The sequence below is a fragment of the Microcaecilia unicolor genome, chromosome 6 (assembly GCF_901765095.1).
Source record: "Microcaecilia unicolor chromosome 6, aMicUni1.1, whole genome shotgun sequence".
NCBI lineage: Eukaryota > Metazoa > Chordata > Amphibia > Gymnophiona > Siphonopidae > Microcaecilia > Microcaecilia unicolor.
Genome location: NC_044036.1, coordinates 7,931,120 through 7,955,640, shown reverse-complemented (window position 1 = coordinate 7,955,640; position 24,521 = coordinate 7,931,120). Strand labels below are relative to the sequence as shown.

The window sequence follows — 24,521 nt, the reverse complement described above, 5'->3', positions numbered from 1 at the left end:
ATTGGCCCTCAGGGTTTCCCCTTTTTAAAACAAGATAATTCTGACCAGCCTTTCTGAGAAGGCATGTGCCCTGGGATTCCCTTAATGCAGAGACGTTTAGGGCTGGAGTTGAATCCTTTAATGCATTAGTCAGACACTCTGAGCCTATTGTGCTATCATGTTTGTTGCATGGAAGAAGATGAGTAAATATCATTTTGCATTTTAAGGGTAATGCTATAGCAGGGATGCACTAGAGGTGCAGGTTATAGTGACTATTGTAAGCTATTCTATAAAGAAAAATATTAGTGCGAATGATCAAACACATGTCAAGGTGTGATGTACCCATATGCTCAGCAGCAAATCATTTTGCATTCTAGAAGAGGTTATTTACATGTGTAAGTGACTATGTGCATAATTATCTAGAATACTGCCATTTACACATGTGGCTCCTTATGAAATGATCACCTCTATATGCCACTCTTAAACAAGATCCAGAGCATTTTAGAATACATCCAATAATTCTGTGCATAGCATTAGAATACAATAAACTCAGCACTGAGTAGAAGAATCAAGAGCCCGCCTCCCACCCACCAACCACACACAGGAGGACAGAACAAGACTTGCACTCATTTAGCTAATCATAGTATCTGTTTTCACCCAGTCGGAAACTTACATGAAGTGGTGAATTTACCATGTCCGCTCTTAGAATGGCAATGTGTGCGCTTAAAAAAACTTTCCTGGTGATCATCCTTTCCTAATTCTGATTCGGTGGACATTGAATATCATAACACTTTATGATGCCTGATTTTCTTTAGGGCAACTGTAAGGAGATTAGTATCTGCACTGGCTAGTGTGGAGAGGGACAGAGCATTTCATTTATCACTTATCACTTAAATGCCAGACCACCACTATCTCTACTGTTGAATGCAATTAAATGTCAAATACATCAGTTTATAAAACAAGTTGAAATATAAGTAGACTCAAGCAGCAGAAATAAACTATCGCCACCTATCAAATTCCTTAAACTCCAATGTCATGGTATTCCTCATTAAAATTTGGTTGTCTTGCCTTGGCAGGTTCACAGCAAGACCTCTTGTGCAAACCATTTTCGAAGGTGGGAAGGCAACTTGCTTTGCATATGGCCAAACTGGAAGTGGGAAGACGCATGTAAGCACTGAATAACCATTGATGTGTTCCTGCTATAGAAATGATTTATAGTAGTAGTAGTAAATTGTGATATGCTGATTTTATAGGAGGTGTATAGAGCATGTTTTTGGAGTTCACAAGTCTCATTTCTGCTCTGAAACAGGCAAATGCACTTTCAAAGTGATTTCCAACAGCTGTGAAATCCAGCACTACAATGTTCTGTTTTCTCCAGAGGAAACACATTGTGAGCTGTAGGCCTCCTGTACACAATGCCTATACTACCTATAAGGGCCACCTCTAGGGTCTGTCAAGTCCTGGGCTTTTCTGCTGACTGCCAGTTGTGAACAGTGGTCGGCTAACAATTCTTTTTAGACCTACTATATTGGCAATATCACTGGGCAGCATGGGGGATTTCATTAGAATAACCTTTTTTAATTATAGGTGTTCATCATTTCATTGTGAAGGTGATCTAAAAACCAGTCTCATTGCTGCTGAGAGCATATTTTTCCTTTTAAATCTTGGTAAGATGGAGAAGGGAAGATGAGGCTTTACCATAAGTTTTAGCATGAAGAAGCTAGCGTTCAGTAAGAATACATTTCTGATTTAGCTATGGACCAGTAGTAGGACTGTGACCTCTCTTGCAGATTTAAGACATGTTTTGGTCTTGGAACACTTCCATAACAAGACTTCTTTTTAACAGACTATGGGCGGAGACTTTTCCGGAAAAAGCCAGAACGTTTCAAAGGGAGTCTATGCATTCTCATGTAAGTGCTGAACATTGCGTTTCTTATCTTTAACTCATTGCACTTTAATTTGCTCAGCAATGTTCCTTTTCCTTTCTCCACTGCTCAGCATGGGATGTCTTTGCTCTTCTTAAACAACCCCGATACAAGAACTTAGACCTGGAGGTGTATGTTAGCTTTTTTGAGATCTACAATGGAAAGGTGAGAACTTCTTTCTGGAGTTTGCATGCAAGATTCAGCTTGTGCTCAGCCTTAGCAGCAGCAACAGCACAGGAACTGTATTGGTATCCAAAGCAGTATATTAAATACTAATAAACCATAAAGGTGGAGGGGGGGGAGCAAAAAGGTGCTGTGGTTTTGGCTGTTCTGTTATGAGGTTTGCTCTAGTTACATATATCAGTGAGACTTTCAAACTGTTCCACATTACACTAGTTTTTAAGGAGGTGCCAAAACTGAGTCCGCAATCGGCAAGTTGCCTCTCTGCACTTATTTACCATTATAGCTACTAAGCGATCCTATATTGCCGTTGTCTCCGTGGTTGGATATAGGTGTTTGATCTGCTGAATAAGAAGGCAAAGCTGCGGGTATTGGAGGATGGGAAGCAGCAGGTACAAGTTGTGGGTTTACAGGAGAGGTTGGTTAGCTGTGCTGAGGAGGTCATCAAGATGATCGAGATGGGCAGTTCTTGCAGGTAAGTACTACTTACTACTACTACTACTTATAATTTCTAAAGCGCTACTAGACGTACTTAGCGTTGTACACTTGAACATGAAGAGACAGTCCCTGCTCGACAGAGCTTACAATCTAATTAGGACAGACAAGCAGGACAAACAAGAGATAAGGGAATATTAAAGTGAGGATGATAAAATAAGGGTTCTGAACAAGTGAATAAGGGTTAGGAGTTAAAAGCAGCATCAAAAAGGTGGGCTTTTAGCTTAGATTTGAAGACGGCCAGCGATGGAGCTTGACGTACTGGGTTTTTGCTCTCTAGCTTGAAGCTGCCTTGGCTATGGATCCCTTCACTGGCTGTAGAAATTAGCCTTATGGTGTAAGCCTAAGAATTTGACCTCCAAATCTGGAGAAGTAATAACACTGAGAGGTAGCTGTAGAGGATGGACCTCCCTATCCTGGACACACAGACTTCTAATAACAATGATTTAATGCTTATTTAAGAGGTTCAAGTAGAGTGCATACTTCATAAAGGATAACACCATCCCTTATTTACAGACAGAATCCCCAGTAAACTTTTCATTTTCTAAGATCACCAATGCACATCAGAGTGTTCATTGTTTACTGGTACAGTGTCTGAGTTGCTGCTTGTATGTGTACTTGTGGACAATCATGCTGACTGACTTTAGAAGAGAAGGAGAGGATGGGCTGACTGTCCTCAGCTCACTGCCCAGTGAGGTGCTTTCTCACTTCAGTCTGTGTTGCTTACTGCACAGATTCCTCACAGGCTTCTGTTCTCTTGTGGTTCAGGACTTCTGGGCAAACATTTGCAAACTCCAGCTCCTCTCGCTCCCATGCCTGCTTCCAGATCATTCTGCGCAAAAAGGGGAAGCTGCATGGCAAGTTCTCCCTGGTAGATCTTGCTGGGAATGAACGGGGTGCAGACACAGGCAGTGCCGATAGGCAGACTCGCATGGAAGGAGCAGAAATCAACAAAAGCTTGCTCGCTTTAAAGGTAAATTTGTTTACAGGGGCTGTATATGAGGAGGACCTAGGATTTCCTGTATATGCTGTTCTGTTTTGATGTGTCTGGTTGAAAGGTAAATCACCTTGTGGGGGGGGGGGGGGGGGGCTTTTTTGGAGTAGGACAGCATAAATTGAAAACTTTTTAACCAAATAACAGTGTTAATGGCTGAAGTCCATTTTGAGCCCTGTGGCCCAACCACTATACAAACAGGGTGAAGTTTGTCCTAGTCTCAAATCCATAGCTTCTAGAAATTGTTAGGAGTGCCTGAGTTTCTTCTGACTGGAAGGTTAATGCTATGCTCCTCACTCTTCATAGTGAGTACAAAAGATCTGAAGCTGGTTTGCACTTCCCTATTGTAAGGCTACCCAAGAGACCAACCCATCTCTTTGGTTGGGGGGGGGGGGGTAGGTGAGGAGGAGGAAATGCAGATTGACTTATTAGATCTAAGCACTTTCCACAGATGGCATTTATGTCCAAAACCAGCAGTAATCTGGAAATAAGTACAACAGCTGGTTCAAATGTTGTATAAATGCAGTGGAGCTGTGTGCCAAGAACAAGTTCAAATTCTACTGCTGCTCCTTTTCACGTTGGACAGAGTAACTTAATCCTTCATTTCTAGTGATGCAAACTTTAGGCCAGATTTAGTAAATGGTACCCAAAATTAGGCACGTTAAGAGCCATTTCTATAAAAATTGCTTAGCATGGATTCCTCACGCCCAACTGCTGGCAGTAGTATTGAGAGTCTTATTCTGGGAATGCCCCGTTTTAAGTTGCAGGCTATGAAATTTAGGTAGGCATCTTAGAGAATAGGACAGATATGTGCATAACTCCTAATTACTGCCAATTAACACCTAATGACTAGTTGATGTGCGCATCTGGGATCTGCGTCCAACTTTGGATAATCTAGATAGATTCCAGGAGTTAGATTGTACAGCCTCTGGGGACAAAACACCCACAGTAAGTGAATGTAACTCTCTTTTAATATTGAACAAAGTGAGATAAATCCTAAGGCTTCTTACAGCTCTCCACAAAAAAAAAAAAACTCCCTCCTTTTCTTCAATGACTGTGTACAGAGTCTGCTTGGGTTGCTGGAATGTTCTTTCATGACAGTTTCCAGCGACACTAGAACTAAAGGCATTGTGTGTTAAAGCCAGTGAGAGTGCATGAAATAGCTTTGGCCAGGGACTCTAATATATAGCTACAGTTAGACCTCCATGCCTCTAGTTTGCATTCCACACATCTGCATTAGAGAATCTGCATTTCTCATTGCAGTGTCAACACCTAGTATCTGCTTCTCCACTTTTGCTGACTGGACATATTGTTTTTTTACATATTGACTTTCAGGAGTGTATTCGTGCTCTAGGACAGAATAAGTCTCACACACCCTTCAGGGAGAGCACGCTAACGCAAGTGCTCAGGGACTCCTTCATAGGGGAAAACTCAAGGACGTGCATGGTAAGTTCCCACCTCACGCTAATGTACAGTGTTTTGCTTAAATTGCATGTAAGGTGCTGGAAAGGTTTTTTGGACTTTGCTTAGCTGCTGTCTTGCATGTCCAGCCCACTAGCTACTTATTCCCACCTACACTTGCAGTGGCATTTGAAAGGTGAAATCTGAGATTAACTGCCACATCTGTTGGTACAAACAGTTCATTCTCTACCCTGCTTCTTGCCCTATAGCAGTGATGGTGAACCTTTCAGAGACTGAATGCCCAAACAGCAACTCAAAATCTGATTATTTATCGCCAAGTGCCAACAGGGCAATTTAACCTGAATAACAGAACTTTAAAAGCATTTGGCATGCTTTTGAATAATTAATGTGATTTTTGCTGTTGCATGCATGCTGCACTCATTTTTGGGTGTTCAAGACTGAGTCTACAAAAAATAAAATAAAAATAATATGAAACTCCCAATACAAATCTATCCCTATACCAAAAATAGCTAACACTATGATATGGTGGTTAGGAGGTGGGGATAGTGCTGGCCAGAATTATTACAGTCTGTGCCAGAGCCGGTGGTGGGAGGCGGGGCTGGTGGTTGGGAGGCGGGGATAGTGCTGGGCAGACTTGTACGGTCTGTGCCCTGAAAATGACAGTTACAAATCAAGGTAAGATGTACATAAAAAGTAGCACATATGAGTTTGTCTTGTTGGGCAGACTGGATGGACCGTGCAGGTCTTTTTCTGCCGTCATCTACTACGTATGTTACTATGTATAAATATTTCTTAACATGTTGTATTCCTTAGGTATTCAGGGTAGTGTGTTGGTTTTGCTATATACTATCTGACCATTTCTTTAGAGTTTTTTAAGGATGGTCTGTTATCACAACAGGTGTCTCTCATGGTTCCACCATTTCTGCGATATTTAATATTTAATGCCAGTCTGTTGTGTATTGCCATGATCGGAAGTCCATTATCATCTTGTAGCATGATACCAGAGTTGTTTAAACATTTTGTTAGGTCAGATACAAAGATAAAAGGTACTGAAGCAAAGAGATTTCAAGTTCCTCTTCTCCTCCCACCTGGAAGACTGAACAAAAGCTTGGCTGGGTGTGAATCAGCATAATAAAAGCTCAAAGATGGAACAGCAGACACAGAGACTGGGGGTTTGTGAAACCCCCAGACAAAGAAACATATACAGAAAGCCATTTGCCAGCAGGAAGCAAAGTTTGCCAGGTGGGCGGTTTTACCGCCCAATTGGGCAGGTTTTTGCCAGTGGCGGCGGGAAAATATCGCCGGCCGCGGGATGCGGTTTTTTGGGCGGTTTTCCCATTGCCGCTGTGTGAGTTCGGCGTTTTTTTCCGGGGCTTCTATTGGTCCAATTCGGTCCAATAGAAGCTTTTCCGGGGCTTCTATTGGTCCAATTTGGTCCAATAGAACCCTTTCAGGGTCGGGGTTGATGTCAGGGATGACGGGGGTGGGGCTAGTGGTGGGAGGCGGGGTTAGTGATGCGGGGGTGGGGTTGGTGACGTGGGGCGTGGTTCGGTGACGCGGGAGACGGGGATTGGCTAGGAACGCCACTGATTGTAAATAAATGGTCTTTTATGTTCTGAGCACATGTTCTTAAACCTTGCAGTGCAGATTAATGTAATTCAACAAATATAATATTTAATTCCCCCTTATTCTTGCAATTGCACTTACGGAATAGAAATCCACGGGAGATGTATGTGTTAGGCTGTGAGAGTCTGATAGGTATGGACGGGGGAGAGGGATCTTGGGGTGATAGTATCTGAGGATTTGAAGGCAACGAAACAGTGTGACAAGGCGGTGGCCGTAGCTAGAAGGTTGTTAGGCTGTATAGAGAGAGGTGTGACCAGCAGAAGAAAGGGGGTATTGATGCCCCTGTATAAGTCATTGGTGAGGCCCCACCTGGAGTATTGTGTTCAGTTTTGGAGGCCGTATCTTGTTAAGGATGTAAAAAGAATTGAAGCGGTGCAAAGAAAAGCTACGAGAATGGTATGGGATTTGCGTTACAAGACGTATGAGGAGAGACTTGCGGACCTGAACATGTATACCCTGGAGGAAAAGAGAAACAGGGGTGATATGATACAGACGTTCAAATATCTGAAAGGTGTTAATCTGCAAATTAACCTTTTCCGGAGATGGGAAGGTGGTAGAACTAAAGGACATGAAATGAGATTGAAGGGGGGCAGACTCAAGAAAATGTCAGGAAGTGTTTTTTCACGGAGAGGGTGGTGGATGCTTGGAATGCCCTTCCGCGGGAGGTGGTGGAGATGAAAACAGTAACTGAATTCAAACATGCGTGGGATAAACATAAAGGAATCCTGCTCGGAAGAAAGGGATCCCCAGAAGCTTAGCCAAGATTGGGAGGCAGAGCCGGTGGTGGGAGGCGGGGCTGGTGGTTGGGAGGCGGGGCTAATGATGGGCAGACTTATACGGTCTGTGCCCTGACAATGGCAGATACAAATCAAGGTAAGGTATACAGAAAAAGTAGCACATGTGAAATTATCTTGTTGGGCAGACTGGATGGACCGTGCAGGTCTTTTTCTGCCGTCATCTACTATGTTACTATGTTACTATTCTTACAGACAAGCCTCCAGTGAACAAGTATATACTAGTATAGGAGAAAAAATATGATTCTTTTTCATTATAAATCATTTCTGTAAGCTGTTACAGCTCCAGTATACCCAGTGCAAAATAAGACAGCAGATGTAAATTCTCAAATTGGACATATTCCAAACACTAAAATGAAAATAAAATGATTTTCTACCTTTGTTGTATGGTGACTTTGTTTTTCTATCCATATTGTTCACAGTCTCTGATTCTGCTTCTCTCTATCTGTTCTCTTAACTCCGTTTCCAGGGCTTCCTTTCCATATATTTACTTTCCTCCTTTCTTCTTCATTTCTTGCCTTCCATCCGTAAGTAAAAACTGGGTCCTCCTTAGTGGAATTGACTGGAGGAGGTATAATGTGGATCCAGCTTTTGCCTATTTTCTCCATCCTTGTGCAGTTTTTCTCCCCCTGCCCTCCCCTCCAGCCACCCATGTCCAGCGATTCTCTTCTCTCCCCCTGCCCCCCCTCTAGCCATCCATGTCCAGCAGCCCTCCCCTCCAGCCACCCATGTCCAGAGATTCTCTTCTCTCCCCCTGCCATCCATACCCAGCGATTGTCCTCTCTCCCCTCCCCCCCCCCCCCCCCCCAGCCACCCAGGTTGTTCAGTGGATTCTTCGGGGCAGGCAGGAAAGACCCGGTCTTCAAAATGGCCGTCGAGACTTCAGCAGAAGTCTCAGTGGCCATTTTTAAAGAGCGATCCGGCAGCGGGGGAGGGTCAGCACTGGCAGCGGGCAGGCAAGACTGGGGATCTTTCCTGCCTGCCCTGAAGAATCCACTGGACAGCCGGACGGTAAAAAAGCACACCAGCAGTTCTACTCTGGCTGAGGCGACGGCGCGCGTGCCATCTGTGGCACACGTGCCATAGGTTTGCCATCACTGCCCTATAATCATTTCCTTGCCATGATCCAAGGTTGAGTGCTGTAGATGCCCTGTGGAATACTGATATGTGCTATGTGTAAAACCAGTAATTATTCCATATCAAGCAGATCAATCCATAGACTGGTGGGTTGTGTCCATCTACCAGCAGGTGGAGATAGAGAGCAATCTTTTGCCTCTCTATATGTGGTCATGTGTTACCAGGAAATCCTCAGTATTCTCTCTAGCAGGTGTGTGGTCACACGCAGCAGCTGTGGCTTGGTCTCCACGCCTATTTACTTAGGCTTTGAGTACCTGGGGTTGAGGGCTCTTCATGAGCAAGTGCAAACCTGGTGATGCCAGGTCCCTCCTTTTCTCCCCCCTCCTGCTGGCTCCGTTAAAAAAAAAAAAAAAAAAAACAATCTTGAAGCAGAAAAGATTTTACTGCAGCTGCTCACTGGGACACAATTCGTTGCAGCTCGGAGCAAGAAGCAGGTAATTTTACCTTTTCCTATAGGGCAGGGGGTTCCCTGAACGTTTCCCTCGTGGATCATGGCGTCTGATGGTAAGGGTGCGAAAAAGCGCTCCCCCGGACCGCGATCGCACGGCTAGTGGGGAAGCGCTTTTTGGGCGCCCTTCCGGACTTTGCTGATTTAGCCGGTTTTTCCTCCACTGGGGCGTCGGCGGCCTTTCCCGCCTTAGGCGCCCATCCCCCGATGTCCGCCCTTCCGACATCGTCCGCCCATGCAGCTCGGACGGCCTCTAGTATGGCCGCCTTTGAGTTGGGCGGCGGTAAGAAGATGGGCGAAGTTTAAGCGCCATGCTTCCCGCACGGCTCCTTTGCGGAGTGACACGCTGGACGCCCTCTGCAGCGCGGCTTTTTCGCTCAGAGGAACTGCCTAACCTCTTCAGGCTATGAGCATCTTGAGTATTTCCTCTCCGGAGGAAGGCCCTCCTTCAGCCTCGACGGGTTGCACTATTATGTTGGGAACCACGCGCCCTTCCAGGACCTTCCACATCCATGAAGCCATGAAAACTCTAATTTCGGCTCAATGGGATTCTCCTGAGGCGAGCCTCAAGGTAGCCAGGGCCATGACTCGTCTGTACCCTCTGCCAGAGGGTGAACAAGGAGGCCTGCTGTGACAAAAAAGACGGCTTTGCCGGTGGAAGGTGGCTCTGCCCTTAAGGATTCACAGGACAGGAAATTGGAAGCGGCCTTAAAGTTAGCCTTTGAAGCGGCCGCTTTGAATTTGCAGGCCTCGGTTTGCGGCTCCTATGTGGCCAGGGCATGCCTGACAGTGGTGCAGCGGGCCTCCCCCTCGGATCCTTCCTTGAGGGCGGATTGGCCGGTCCTGGAGTCGGGCTTGGCTTACTTGGCAGACTTGCTGTATGATGTTTTGAGAGCCTTGGCTAAAGGTATGTCTCAGACAGTCTCTGCCCGTCGATGGCTATGGCTTAAGCATTGGTCAGCTGACCATGCCTCCAAATCCCGCTTAGCCAAGTTGCCTTTTAAGGGCAAGCTGCTCCGGGGATGAGCTGGACAAGATTGTGATGGATCTCGGCAGTTCTAAAGGCAAGAGGTTGCCGGAGGACAAGGCAAGGGCCAGCAGTGCTCGCCCTGGTTCCTCTAAGGGCCATTTTCAAGAAGCCCGTCCGTATTGCCTGGGCAAGTCGGGCTCCTCCTTCAAGCAGAGGTTCTCCCCGAAGCAGCATTCCTTTCACAGAGACCGCCGCACAGGAGGTTCTTCCTCCGATCCTCCCCCAGGGTCTCGTACCCAATGGCGGGGCCCTGGTCCATGGCCCAGAGCAGATAGGAGGAAGGCTGTCCTCTTTTCTGGGCGAGTAGACCAGGGTAACTTCAGACGCTTGGGTTCTAGAAGTCATCAGAGACGGCTACAAGTTGGAGTTCTGCTGGCCCCTGAGAGACGGGTTCATGAACTCTCCCTGCAAGTCTCCCCTCAAAGTGGCAGCAGTTCAGCAGACTCTGGACAACTTGCTCTGCCTTGGGGCGGTGGTCCCAGTGCCCATAGAGCAGCGTGGCACAGGACGTTTCTCCATTTACTTTGTGGTGCCAAAACAAAGGAGGCTCTTCTCGGCCTATTCTCGATCTCAAGGGAGTCGATCAGGCCTTGCGAGTACAGCATTTCCGTATGGAGACTCTCTGCTCCGTGATTGCAGCTGTACAAGAAGGAGAATTCCTGGCATCCTTGCACATCAAGGAAGCTTATCTGCACATTCCCATCTGGCCGCCTCATCAGCGCTTCTGTGCTTTGCAGTGCTGGGCCGGCACTTCCAGTTTAGAGCCCTCCCGTTCGGGTTGGCTATGGCTCCGCAGACCATCTTCAAAGTGATGGTGGTCATTGCGGCTTATCTCTGCAAGGAAGGAGTGCAAGTCCAACCCTACCTGGACGACTGGCTGATTCGAGCTCCCTCCTTTGCGGAGTGTGGGAGAGCGACGGACAGGGTCATTGCTCTTCTGAGCTCCCTGGGATGGATCATCAACCGGGAGAAAAGTCAGCTGCGCCCAACTCAGTCCCTGGAGTATCTGGGTGTTCGGTTCAACACCCAAGTGGGCAGTGTGTTCCTGCCGGACAACCGGAGCCTCAAGCTTCAGGCCCAGGTGGGCCGGTTCCTAGCCTCCTCAGCGCCTCTGGCTTGGGATTATGTGCAACTGTTGGGCTCCATGACGGCCACAATGGAGGTAGTGCCCTGGGCCAGGGCCCATATGAGGCCACTACAGCACTCTTCTGCGATGCTGGACTCCGGTTTCGGAGGATTACGCAGTTCACCTTCCCCTGGACCCGGCGGTGAGAAGGGCGCTAAGTTGGTGGCTGATGTCAGCCGGTATGCCTCTCACGTCCCCGGAGTGGATTGTCATTACGACGGACGCCTGCTTGACGGGCTGGGGAGCCCACTGCCTGGGAAGGACAGCGCAGGGGATATGGTCGCCGGTGGAGGCGAAGTGGTCCGTCAACCTCTTGGAACTTGGGGCCATTCGGTTGGCGCTTCAAGCATTTCTTCAGGTACTGATACTGAGGCCAGTTCGAATCCTGTCAGACAATGCCATGGCCGTGGCCTATGTCAATCGCCAGGGAGGTACCAGGAGCGCCCCCCTAGCCAGGGAGGCCATGAAGTTATGCCAGTGGGCAGAGGTGAATCTGGACCAGCTGTCGGCGGCTCACATTGCGGGAGTCCTGTCGAGGCGGACTTTCTCAGTCGCCATACCTTGGATCCCGGAGAGTGGCAACTGTCTGCTCAGGTGTTCTTGGAGATCACGAAGCGCTGGGGCATGCCGACCTTGGATCTGACGGCGACCTCGGCCAAGTGCCGCGGTTCTTCACCAGAGGACGGGACCCTCGCTCTCTGGGGGTCGATGCTCTTCTCCAGCAGTGGCCGGTACAGGAGCTTCTCTACGTGTTCCCGCCTTGGCCTATGCTGGGCAGAATTCTCGGCCGGGTGGCGAAACATCCAGGCCAGGTGGTCCTGGTGGGTCCAGACTGGCCCAAATGCCCTTGGTATGCGGACCTAATCCGGCTTTCCATAGACAGTCCTCTGCGGCTTCCAGCGGAGCAGGGCCTCTTACATCAGGATCCCATGGTGATGGAGGACCTCTCCCCCTTTAGTCTTGCGGCCTGGCTCTTGAGCGGGAGCGGCTGAAGAAGGGCTTCTCGGACAAGGTCATCCCCACTATGCTGAGAGCATGGAAGCGCTCTACTTCTACTACGTACGGCAGGGTATGGCGTACCTTTGTATCATGGTGCGAGGCAGGATCCCAGTCTCCCTTCACGGCGCCAATTGCTTCAGTGTTGGCATTCCTGCAAGAAGGTCTGGAGAAAGGCCTGTCGCTCAGCTCTCTTAAGGTCCAGGAGCGGCTCTAGCTTGCTTCAGGAGTCGCCTGAAGGGTGCTTCCCTGGCTTCTCAGCCAGGTGTGGTGCGTTTTCTCAAAGGAGTTAATCTCCTACGCCCTCCTCTGCACTCGATAGTGCCTACGTGGAATCTCAATCTGGTGCTGCGGGCCTTGCAGAAGCCGCCCTTTGAGCCATTATCGCGGCTGTCTCTGAAGGACCTGACGTTGAAGGCGGTCTTTTTGGTGGCTTTGCTACATCCCATTAGACTGGTCTGGTATAGATGACAAGGAAAAATTATGTTTTTACCTGATGTTCTTTCCTTTAATCATACCAGACCAGTCCAGATGCCCTCCGTGGCTAAAGTCTGTCAGAGTATTGTTTCCTTTAGGTATCCCTGGCTGTTCCACAACGCTTCAATACAGTGGGATGTCCTACAGCACTGCCTACTTCATCTTCTCTATTCAGTCTCCTGCCACTTGTTGTTGTGCCAGCTCTGTATGACTCCTGTTACTTGGCATCACAGAGTTCTTTCCCCGGATTCAGGGGTAGATCTCTATGTGCTTGAGCAAGCTCATTATGGACCATTCCCTCCCGCTTGCTTTACTGTGAGGGGAGGTTGCAGTTGCCTTTGGCCAAGCAGGAACAGTGAGGTTCTGCATATTGGCTCCAAGAGTTTGCCTGTTTGGTATTAACTGTGTTTTCTTCTAGACTTCAGAGCACCATTGCATGGCTATTCGAAATACTGAACATTCCAGGCTGCACAATACCCTTAAGGGGCGGTTTACTTGGAACTATTTTTTCTGTCTCCTTCTGCTGGTAGATGGACACAACCCATTAGTCTGGACTGGTCTGGTATGATTAAAGGAAAGAAAATTATTAGGTAAGAACATAATTTTTCCATATACTACTAAGACTCCTTGGCCACTTTGGGATTGATGGAAACGTACTCAATTGGATCAAGGATTTTCTAACCACTAGAACGTACCAAGTAAAATCAAACTCAAACATATCACCACCGTGGAAAGCAGCCTGCGGAGTACGCCAAGGATCACCATTATCACCAATACTCTTCAATATAATGATCCCACTGGCAAAATCCCTATCCAATCGAGGCCTCAACCCGTTCATCTACGCAGATGACGTTACAATCTACATTCCCTTCAGACATGACTTTACAGAAATAACCAATGAAATCAATGATGGCCTGAACATCATGGACTCTTGGGCAAATTCATTCCTTTTTTTTTTTTTTTTTTAATTATTTTTATTAGCTTTTCAGAAAAACACAAAAAATCATCATATATTCAACAATTACAAACAGCAGTATTCCCCTCTCCCCCCTCCCCCTCCATTCTGCTCAGGGATCCTAAACCTTGCCCACCACTAGAAGTACCCCTTCTTATCCCTATTACACCGGTAAACCCCTCCACTCCAAATATGGAGCCCATGTTTTAAATGAACCTCAGCCTGCCTCCTTGCCTTAAGGCTGTAAGTTTATCCATTATGCAGCAATAATCCACCTTCGCTAACACCTGATCCACCGTAGGTGTCGCAGTTTGCTTCCACAGTTTGGCAATTAATGTTCGAGCTGTGGTAACTATATGGGACAAAAGGCAATGATGGGGGGCTCGACCACCCTCCTTCGGGATATTCAGCAGGCACAGGCCCGGGTGTAATGTAACCTCAGTACCCAGCCCTCCCTGCAATCCTGCCTGCAGGCTCTGCCAGAACTGTTATACCACCGGGCACTCCCACCAAATATGCCAAAATGTTCCTACTGCCCCACATTTGCGCCAACATTGCGCCTCACCTGTTTTAAAAATGCGGGCCAGTCTGCTAGGGGTCATATACCATTGATATAGCATCTTGTACCCATTTTCCACCAGGGGGGTCGCCACAGAGAAAGAAAGTAATCTTTTGAAAATTGTTCTCCATGTAGCAGGCTCATAGGAAGTAGAGAGTAGGGTCTCCCAATTACGTGTACATTTCTCAAGAGGCTGAGACTTATGAAGCAAAGCTCTATAGATCCGGGAGATCCCCCCCCCCCCTCTCCCCTCCCCAGCTCTCATTGCCAATTCTAACTCAGTTACAGACAGGGATAGTTCCTCCTTTGCTTTCCTGTGTATAAGATCTCTAATCTGCAAATAATGAAATCTATCCCTGTCTGCCAACCCAAATTCATCTTTCAAAATATCAAATGTGGCACTTCCCATCCTCCCAAATCTGGCCCAACAGTCGTAGAGACGCTGCCGACCATTGCCCATACACTTTCTCCATTCTACCGGGAACAAAATCAGTTGCATACACAATGGGTGTAGTCAAATGATATCTGCGTCCCCGGAACCAAGCGGCTCTACAGCATGCCCACTCTCCCAAAGCCACTCCCATCTGTCCACTCAAATCTGACAAAAGACCCTTCAACAACGGTAAAGGAAGCCACAGAACCGCCCATATAGGCACCCCTTTCAAGTCCCATTGTGCTGCATGTCCATAGCTTATTCGGCCCTCTCTGCACTGTGGCCAGCATCTGAAACGGGGCTGCTCTATAATATAATTCAAAATTCGGCATCCCTCCTAAGCTGATATAAGATCCGTCGATTCACTCAGGGTGGTCTCTTACACCATATGAAAGCAAACATCTTTTTTTTTTTTTTTAGTGTATTAAAAAAGGTATGTGGAATATGTACTGGCAGTGCCATGAAGAGAGAGAGCAACTTTGGGAGCAGGGTCATTTTTACCGCCGCTATTCTACCCATCCATGACATCCATAAACCCCCCCCCCCCCCCCCCCCCAATCTCTCTAACTCCTGAAGCAGTTCCTTTAATTTAGGGGCAAAATTTTCCTGAAACAAATCCACAGTTTTCGGCGTCAAATTAACCCCCAAATAGCGAATATATCTGTGGGTCCATCTAAAAGGAAAAAGGGCTTGTAACTCTTCCTGCAATCACTCTGAAAATTGTATCGGCATGATCTCCGACTTTTGGAGATTAATCTTAAGGCCCGCAGCCACCCCATAATTCTCAAGAATCCCCATCACTGCCCGCAGAGAAGTCCCAGGGTGAGACAATGTAAGCAGAACATCATCCGCAAAGAGCATGAGTTTAGTTTCTTGCCTCCCTATTCTAATGCCTTGCACCTCAGGATCATTGCGAATTAAGATCGCCAGGGGTTCCATGGCTAACGCGAAGAGCAGAGGGGAAAGAGCACATCCCTGCCGTGTACCCCTAAACAACTCAAAGGGCTCCGAGTCAACCCCATTAATCCGCAATTGGGACAGGGGGTGTCGATATAAAGCTGCAACCCAATTAAAGAGGGCAAATTCATTCCAACTAAACACTGAAAAAACACACTGCCGCATCCTCTCATCTCAACATAAAGGGTACAAACCCACAACCATAAACACCCCAGGACACACACCCTTCCTACCTCAGACAGCCTAAAAATACTCGGAGTCACAATCGACCGCAACCTTACCCTTGCGAGCCACGTAAACTCCGTAATAAAGAAAATGTTCTACTCAATGTGGAAACTTAAACGATTAAAGCCTTTCTTCCCGAGAGAAATTTTTCAAAACCTAATACAATCAATGGTCCTAAGTCATGCAGATTACTGCAATGGAATCTACGCGGGATGCAAAGATCAACTCACAAAAAAACTCCAGACCGCCCAAAACACAGCAGCCAGGCTGATATTTGGTAAAACACGATTTGAAAGTGCCAAACTCCTCCGAGAAAAGCTGCACTGGCTCCCAATCAAAGAAAGGATCATCTTCAAAATCTGCACCCTGGTCCACAAAATTATCTATGGCGTAGTCCCAGGATACATGATAGACCTCATAGATATACCAACCAGGAACAGAATCCGATCATCACAATCATACCTAAACCTACACTACCCTAATTGCAAAGGACTTAAATACAAAACAACTTACGCATCCTTCTTCTCCTACATAAGTGCACAACTATGGAATGGACTCCCAAAAGCTGTAAAAACAATCCATCACCATTTAAACTTCAGGAAATCACTAAAAACCAATCTCTTCAAAAAGGCTTACCCCACCGATCCACCATAAATCCCCACACCCAGCAACACAGCATAACCAATGATCTTACTGGACAATATACAATCTACATTCCCTTCGACCCTCATGTTGCCTGATACACACCTACCTCATTAGACCACAATACAACCTGTATTTGTTATCAACCGAATTGGCAAATGCCATTACAGTACTATGTAAGCCACATTGAGCCTGCAAATAGGTTGGAAAATGTGGGGTACAAATGTAACAAATAAATAATGCCGAAACACGGGTCGGTTCTTTATGAATAAAGAACTCTCAATTGTTTCCAGTCTTGAAGGCCCATGTGTATTTTAAATAATGAGCTATTCAAATTTGAAACCTAGTTTTAATTGATGTTTGGACAAGTATGGATTATCTGTAACTGGTGAATAACAAGTACCTGGCAGAAACCCAATTAGCAACATTTCGTGCTTCCAATCCTGGGGCAAGCAGTGGCTTCCCGCATGTCCATCTCAATAACGGACTATGGACTTTTCCTCCAGGAACTTGTCCAAAACTTTTTTTTAAACCCAGATATGCTAACCACTGTTACCTCATCCTCTGGCAATGGGAATTGGAGCTTATTTAAGTGAATATTTCCTCCTATTTGTTTTAAAAGTGTACTTTTTTGAAAGTTAAAAAAAGAAATCAAGGAGAGGCTAGGTAATGGAGACAGGCTGAGAGTGGAGCTCTATATGGGGAGAGAAATAGGAAGGGGTTACTGCTTTGGAGTGAGAATGCTACTCTAAAAGGCTAGAAAAAAAAGGAACTGGAACAGGGAGAAAGGCACTGGTAGTGGAGCTATGGAGAGAGTAGAGGCTAGAAAGTGGTTTCTGCATTAATTGTCTTGAAGTACATTTCTCCTCTTTGGCAAGCAGGTGGTGTTTATTAATGCTGAATGGAGTCTGTGCTATTCTTAGAAATAAGACAAAAGTAAAGGTAGAAATAAGAGTTGTTTTTATTGCTTACTGCAACAGGAGCTGTTATCACTGACAGGCATGAGAAGTATTACAAAAATCTAATAATGCTACTTAGGCAGTTTGTAAAAATGTTTTCTGTCTTAGAGAAAAGAGGAAGGAAGATAGAAGATTTAGAGCCAGGAAATATCACTGGACTTGTTTAAAGAAAGTTACAAAGCCACACTAATGAAAGGAAGAGAAGAAAGACGACTTAGCTGCAAGGATATAATTCTCACCTAGTGGTTGTAATGGGGCGTAATAGGAAAGAATATTTCCCGGGGGAATATACCTCCTGAGCAAGGATCCCTCTTGTTGGAGGGCTATTCCAAGTTTATCTTGCATATCCAGCACTTTTTATAGTACCGAAGTTCCTCATCACCTCTTCCTCTCTGAACCAATCGGAAGTCCTACACATACACCAGAGAGTGATAATTGGGTTTATTGGGGTGCTTGCCACACCTTCTATTCCATTGGATATATTTGTAACAAGACAGGTGCCACAGCAATGAGAGTCTTATCAGAGTTTTGTGGTTAGGGAAGCAGCAGCACACAAAAAGCAAAGATGGGGGGGTGGGGAATAGTGCAGCATACCTGAAATAGAACATTATAGCATTATAGCTAAAATTATAGAACAAAGTATATTTTTCCTCTTTGGCCAGCAGGTGGTGTTTCTTTGCTGTAAAGCTGTTACAGAGAAATTAACGTGTTTTTTTTAGTTTTAGCACAGGAGCTCATTTTCATTTGGAGAATATTGGCTTTTGCTCCAGTCTTAGGAAGAAAAGAGAGCAGGATCTTTTTGCTGTGGCTCAGTAAACAAACAGTTATATGTCCTGATCTTCCCAGGTACTTCTTAGAAAGTAAACAAATGTTTAGTTAGTGTTATAATTGATCCATATTTCAGTTACCTGCTACTGTTTGCTGATTGCACATTTTTTTGTTCATTGTTTAATTTTTAAGACAAATATTTAGTTTATTGCCTCTGCCAGTTTGGACTGATAAAGAATCCTGGTGGTTTGTGTTGGGCCTGAGAGTACTTTCTGGGAACTGTGGGTCCACTGGGGGTGTGGCCCCAGTAACCTAGAAATCACTGGGGATAATTTGAGCAGAAGACTTCGCCCAGAGGCGGTTGTGACCCAGCCAGTACGAGGAGGGTGCTAGTGTAGAGCACAAGCGGCAGGTGTAGGCGGATTTGTGCTGGGGTGGGGATAGACCCTCTTCAGTGTCCGCACGGTAACCCCAGATGGGTGACTGCGCATTTTGTGACAATGTTTTTGTCTTCTTATCCAAAAATAAGGTAGAGTGAGCTTTTAGCATTATAGGACCAGTTTACTGGAATATATTAGATAAACATTTAGAAGAAATTGGTACCTTATCCTTTAGGAAAAGGCAGAAAACTTTTCTTATTAAATGTGGTTAAAATTGGTATATTTTGAGACTTATAGTATAGCTGGTTTTATAGTAGCTTGGTGGGTTTTTTTTGGTTTGGGATTTTTTTTTCTTTTGTATTTCATTCTATTGTAAACCATTTTGATTAGGCAATTTTTACACCATTTAGGGAACTTTTGGATTTGTCAGGAAGTGTTGACATTTTTAACATCCTGCTTGATCCCATTTCAGATTGCCATGATATCCCCTGGTATGGCTTCATGTGAATACACCCTCAACACTCTCAGATACGCAGACAGGTACGTACACACTTCAAAAACTGGGGCAATTTCCCCAGCATGTTAGCTGTAAGGGTCTACCTACTGCTCGATGCTTTACAGCATTCATACCCATTTGTATTTTGTCCTGATGTCTTATATTTACAGAAGCCATTTCACTATCATAATGATTTTCAGTTTAGCAGTGTTCAACGCCAACCTTTATCCTTGCTACTTTTTCCATTTAACCAGCAATTTTTAGTTCTAGGCATTCTAAAATACTTCCTGATAAGCTGCTGCTTATCTTCAATAGAATGCAATATTTGATCTGTCCATTTATCAGATTACTAGATTCCTGACTTGTTTCTCCAGTCAAAGGCAGCAAACCTGTAAGTCATATGATGTCTGAACAAAAACAATTCTGGGCACTGGAGTTAATTCGGTGGTAGTCCCACTTAGTCATGGGTACAAAGTTTCCAGAGGTGGAGTAGGGGTCTTGCAGTCATCCACCACTATCCCAACACAATCCTGATGTACAGTGATAAGGGTTTTTCCTTAATATTTCATTTCCTTCCAACTGTCAACCAGTGCTGTGAACAAAGGCTCATGGTGCCAGATCTCAAGTATTTGGGTGTGTCTCCCCCACCCACCAACATTTTAAAGCATACCCTTCCAATACTCCAAGACGATCATTAAAGCAGTAGTCCTAAAGCTCGGAGCCATGTACTAGATCTTACTCCACAACCCTGGTCATGAACTCTAAATCCATCCATCAAGCATCATCCTAAACAATGATGCCCACTACTGCAGTATCCCCAGGCCTGTTGGGACATTCCACATGATGGCAGTGTTGCCTGCGGCCATGCTGGCCCCATGAACAGACTTAAAAATCTTTAAATCGCTTGTTTTCATGTACTTGGTGTAAGGCTGACTTTATAATTGGTATTCTGGAGGATTGCTTTAATCTGTAGGAATATAAATGGGAGCTGATATGCTACTTCTGTAAAAACAAATGGGATAGGAAGCCTTCATGGCATAGGTGGCATTACCATGGGAAACCTTCTCCAGTTTAGAAATTGAAGCTTTTGAGCTGCTTCACCACATTCTTCACTTCCCTATTTATTTTATTTAGATTTGCTCACACCTTTTTTAGTAGTTATATTCAGTTATATTCAAGTACACTAGGTATTTCCCTGTCCCTGGAGCATGAAGGGTTAAGTGACTTGCCCAAGATTACAGGGAGCAGCAGTGGGATTTGAACCGGCCACCTCTGGATGTCAAGACCAGTGCTCTAACCACTAGGCTATTCCACTCAAGGAGTTTTGCAGGACCACATCAGTTTTCCCTATGTTCCCGCCCGTAACCTCCGCTCCCAGGACAAATCCCTCCTTTCAGTTCCCTTCTCCACCACTGCCAACTCCAGGCTCCGCTCATTCTGCCTTGCCTCACCCTATGCCTGGAACAATCTTCCTCAACCCCTACGCCAAGCCCCTTCCCTACCCATCTTCAAATCTCTGCTTAAAGCTCACCTCTTCAATGCTGCTTTCGGCACCTAACCGTCCGTGAAATATAGTATGCCCTATTATTCGGAATCTACACTTGTCTTTGACTGGACACTTGTCTATAGATTATTGTACACCTGTCTTTTAGATTGTAAGCTCCTTGAGCAGGGACTGTCCTTCTATGTTTGAATTGTACAGCGCTGCGTAACCCTGGTAGCGCTTTAGAAATGTTAAATAGTAGTAGTAGTTTTCTGCTTGTGGAGTCAGTCGCATGGCACCAGAACTCATATCAAGGCATGATTTCTTTTAATTTTAAGTAACTTTATTGTAAAGTTTTTTTTTTTTTTTTTGCCCTTAGTTCCTAGAACTAACGTCTCAAATATTATTGAGGAAGGGGTGCTAAACCCAATGGCAATTACCCTTCCCTGGACACAATCAAGGAATTTTCTCTTGTGCTTGGGGTGTTCAAGCGTTTCTGCTCCAGTTGCCCCCTTCTCTCTCCTTCAGTGGCATCTCAAGGCTTTTAGCCATTTTCAAGTTTCTTTTAGTTTTCTGTAGTCAGCACAATGTAGGCCTCCATTGAGAACCTTTGGCTCCCAGTAAGGGTTGGTTTTTTTATTTTGTTTTGTTTTTTGTCAAAATAGTGGTTTGATTTTAAGTAGAGGCTGACTGAATTTGGGTTTCAGATTTGGGACCAAAATCCAGGTTTGGACTTTGGACAAAAATGTCTGTGCATTTTTGACTGAAATTCACTCCTCCCCCCCCCCCCCCCCCAAAAAAAAAAAAAAAAATCCCACAGGCCCTACCCTGGTCAGCTTTAGGAAGACCTGGTGGTCTAGTTCTGTTTTGGGGGACAGGAATAAACCCCACTTTCTGCTCCATGCTGTTGCTCCATCTCAGTGGTGCCTGGGACCATTGAGCAGAAGCCATGTGAGATTGCCATGGGAGGTACTGATTGGAACCAGCACAGGCAAGAGACTTGCTCCTGTCCATGCTGGTTCCAGTTGCAAAATGGCTTTCAGGACCTCCTGTAGAGGTCCCAGCAGCCATTGTGATAGATCAGCAGCAAGGGTAGGAATGAGTGTGGTTTCTTCCTGTCCCGATGATGCCACTAGACCTCCAGGTCTTTATAAGGTAGGAATGGCGGGAGGGGGGGGGCATTGGCTCAGGAGGGGGACTTTGGTTTGGGGGGGGGGGGGGGTCGATTTTTTTCAAAAAACTGCAATGCCTGGGGCCTGACTGATTTCTTGTTGTAAAATGTGTTCACAGATATTAGAGATCTCTAGTTTTGAAAATTAGCATAAAATTAAATTGAGGCTGAGAAGCCACTGCTTACCTTGGGACTGGTAGCTTAGAATGGTACCAATTGGGTTTCTACCAGGTACTTGTGACCTGGATTGGCCACTTTTGGAAGTAGGATACTGGGCTAGATGGACCATTGATCTGAACCAGTATTGCTATTATGCTGTTATCCATTGATTTTCAGCATTAGAAGCACTGGTCACTGCAGAGGAGCTTTGGACACTGGGATTGTCTGCATTGAAAGTGCATTGCTCACCCTCAACATTAAGCATCAATAGCGGCGATCGGGGTCGGTCATTAAGGCCTGAAGAAAAGGAAAGATTCATCTGAAAGACTATCAATAGAAATAAAACAAAATAAAACATGGAAAAGAAAATACCTTCCATATCATCAAGCTGATCAATCCATAGACTGGTGGGTTGTGTCCATCTACCAGCAGGTGGAGATAGAGAGCAAACTTTTGCCTCCCTATATGTGGTCATGTGCTGCCGGAAACTCCTCAGTATGTTCTCTATCTCAGCAGGTGGTGGTCACACACAGCAGCAGCTCTGGCTAGGCCTCCAAGCCTAATCCTTAGGTTTTGTTGAGGCCTGGGGTTGAGGGCTCTTTTGAGCAAGTGCAAACCTGGTGGTGCCAGGTCCCTCCTTTTCTCCCCCCTCCCGCTGGCTCCGTTAAAAAAAAAAAAAAAAAAAAAAAAAATTTTAAACGTCCTTAAAGGCGTTTATTTCGACGTTTATTTAAACGTTCATTGCAGCTACTCACTGGGACACCAGTTCGTTACAGCTCGGAGCGGCAAGCAGGTAATTTTACTTTTTTATAGCGGGCAGGGGGTTCCCCGATTCTTCTCCTCGTGGCATATGGCGTCGGAGGGCGAGGGCGCAAAGGGTCGCTCCCCGGATCGCTGGAGCGCTTCTAGAGGGGATGCGGGGGTTTTACAGCCTGATTCGCCCTTGATGGGTGACAGTTTAGTGACCGATGAATGTCCCGGTCCTTCCTCTGGCGTGGCAGTTTTTCCCGCCATAAACGCCCATCCCCCGCTCCTCGCCTCCGCCATCTTGGCCGGCCACGCGGCTCGGACGGCTTCTTCGTGGGCCGCCCTTGAGGTTGGAGACATTAATGCCATGAACGCCCTTAATTTGAGCGACGGCACAAAAGCGGCTAAAGTTAAGCGCCGTTCTTCCCGCGCGGCTCCTTCGCGGAGTGTCGCGCCGGACGCCATTTTGGATGCGCAGCATGTCTCTCCCCCGCTCTTGCGAGCGCCGGTTGAGGGTGCGTCTAGGGCTGTTGCCCAGGCTGCGGAAGTGCACAGTCTGGGGGGTTTCTCCCCCGAGTTTGTTTTGCTGCTGCATCAGGCTTTCCTCATGCAAAATGCTGCCCCTGCTCCCTCTTCTGGTAAAGAGGTTGAGGTTCCCAGAGGTAAACGCCCTCGGGTTGATTCCCAGGCCTTGGAGGACTTTGTCTCCTCCGATGTAGATGAGGGCAGCGTGTCTGAGGTCTCCCAACGGTCCTTTGCGGATTCCTTGGAGGAGATAGATCCCCGCTCGGATGGAGCGGATGACCCCTCTGCAGCGCGGTTTTTTAGCCCAGAGGATTTGCCCAACCTGTGGTTACAGGCCATGGACACTTTGAAGATTTCCTCTCCGGAGGACGTCTCTCCCTCAGCCCCTGTTGGCTCTGCCATTATGCTGGGGACGAAGCGCCCGCCTAGAACCTTCCACGTGCATGATGCCATGCACACCTTAATTTCGGCTCAATGGGATGTCCCGGAAGCGAGCCTTAAAGTGGCTAGGGCTATGTCCCGCCTCTATCCTTTGGCTGTGAGTGAACGTGAGGCCTATCTGTGGCCTACCGTGGATTCTTTAATCACTGCGGTGACTAAGAAAACGGCTTTGCCGGTGGAAGGTGGCACGGCCCTAAAGGACGCCCAAGACAGAAGATTGGAGGCGGCCTTAAGGTCGTCCTTTGAGGCGGCTGCTTTAAGTTTGCAGGCCTCAGTTTGCGGCTCCTATGTGGCCAGGGCGTGCCTGACTATGGTGCAGCGGGCTTCCCCCTCGGATCATTCCTTGAGGGCTGATTGGCCGGCCCTGGAATCGGGCTTAGCCTATTTGGCAGACTTGCTGTATGATGTCTTGAGGGCCTCAGCTAAAGGCATGGCTCAGACAATCTCTGCGCGGCGGTGGCTTTGGCTGAAACATTGGTCTGCTGACCACGCCTCTAAATCCCGCCTGGCTAGATTGCCTTATAAAGGCAAGCTGCTCTTTGGGGTCGAGCTGGACAAAATCGTGACCGATCTCGGCACGTCTAAGGGCAAGAAATTACCAGAGGTCAGGGCTCGGGCTAGTACTCGTCCCGGTACCTTTAGAGGACGGTTGCAGGAAGCCCGTCGGTACCGCCCGGGCAAGTCGGGCTCCTCTGCCCCTTCTTCCTTCAAGAGGAATTTCTCCCCCAAGCAGCATTCCTTTCGCAGAGACCGCCGTCCCGGAGGTGCTCCCTCCGGTCCTCCCCCAGGGTCTCGTACCCAATGACGGGGCCTTGGTCCACGCCCCAGTGCAGATTGGAGGGCGGCTGTCCTCGTTTCTGGGCGAGTGGACCACAATAACTTCAGAAGCGTGGGTGCTGGAAGTCATCAGAGACGGCTACAAGCTAGAGTTCTGCCGACCCTTAAAGGACGGGTTCGTACTCTCTCCCTGCAAGTCTCCGGTCAAAGCTGTG

The 24,521-nt window shown here is 46.7% G+C and overlaps 1 protein-coding gene across 4 annotated transcripts in view; it reads left to right on the top strand.

Annotated features, from left to right (window-relative positions):
* Positions 1-24,521, top strand: part of KIF2C (kinesin family member 2C) — a 121,944-nt gene that overhangs the window by 82,509 nt on the left and 14,914 nt on the right. For all 4 annotated transcript variants that reach the window (XM_030207222.1, XM_030207220.1, XM_030207221.1 and 1 more), the window contains 7 exons: positions 1,056-1,146; positions 1,826-1,889; positions 1,978-2,069; positions 2,417-2,559; positions 3,348-3,552; positions 4,909-5,019; positions 18,980-19,047. In XM_030207222.1, coding sequence (XP_030063082.1) covers positions 1,056-1,146; positions 1,826-1,889; positions 1,978-2,069; positions 2,417-2,559; positions 3,348-3,552; positions 4,909-5,019; positions 18,980-19,047 — 774 coding nt within the window. The remainder of the gene's footprint in view (positions 1-1,055; positions 1,147-1,825; positions 1,890-1,977; positions 2,070-2,416; positions 2,560-3,347; positions 3,553-4,908; positions 5,020-18,979; positions 19,048-24,521) is intronic.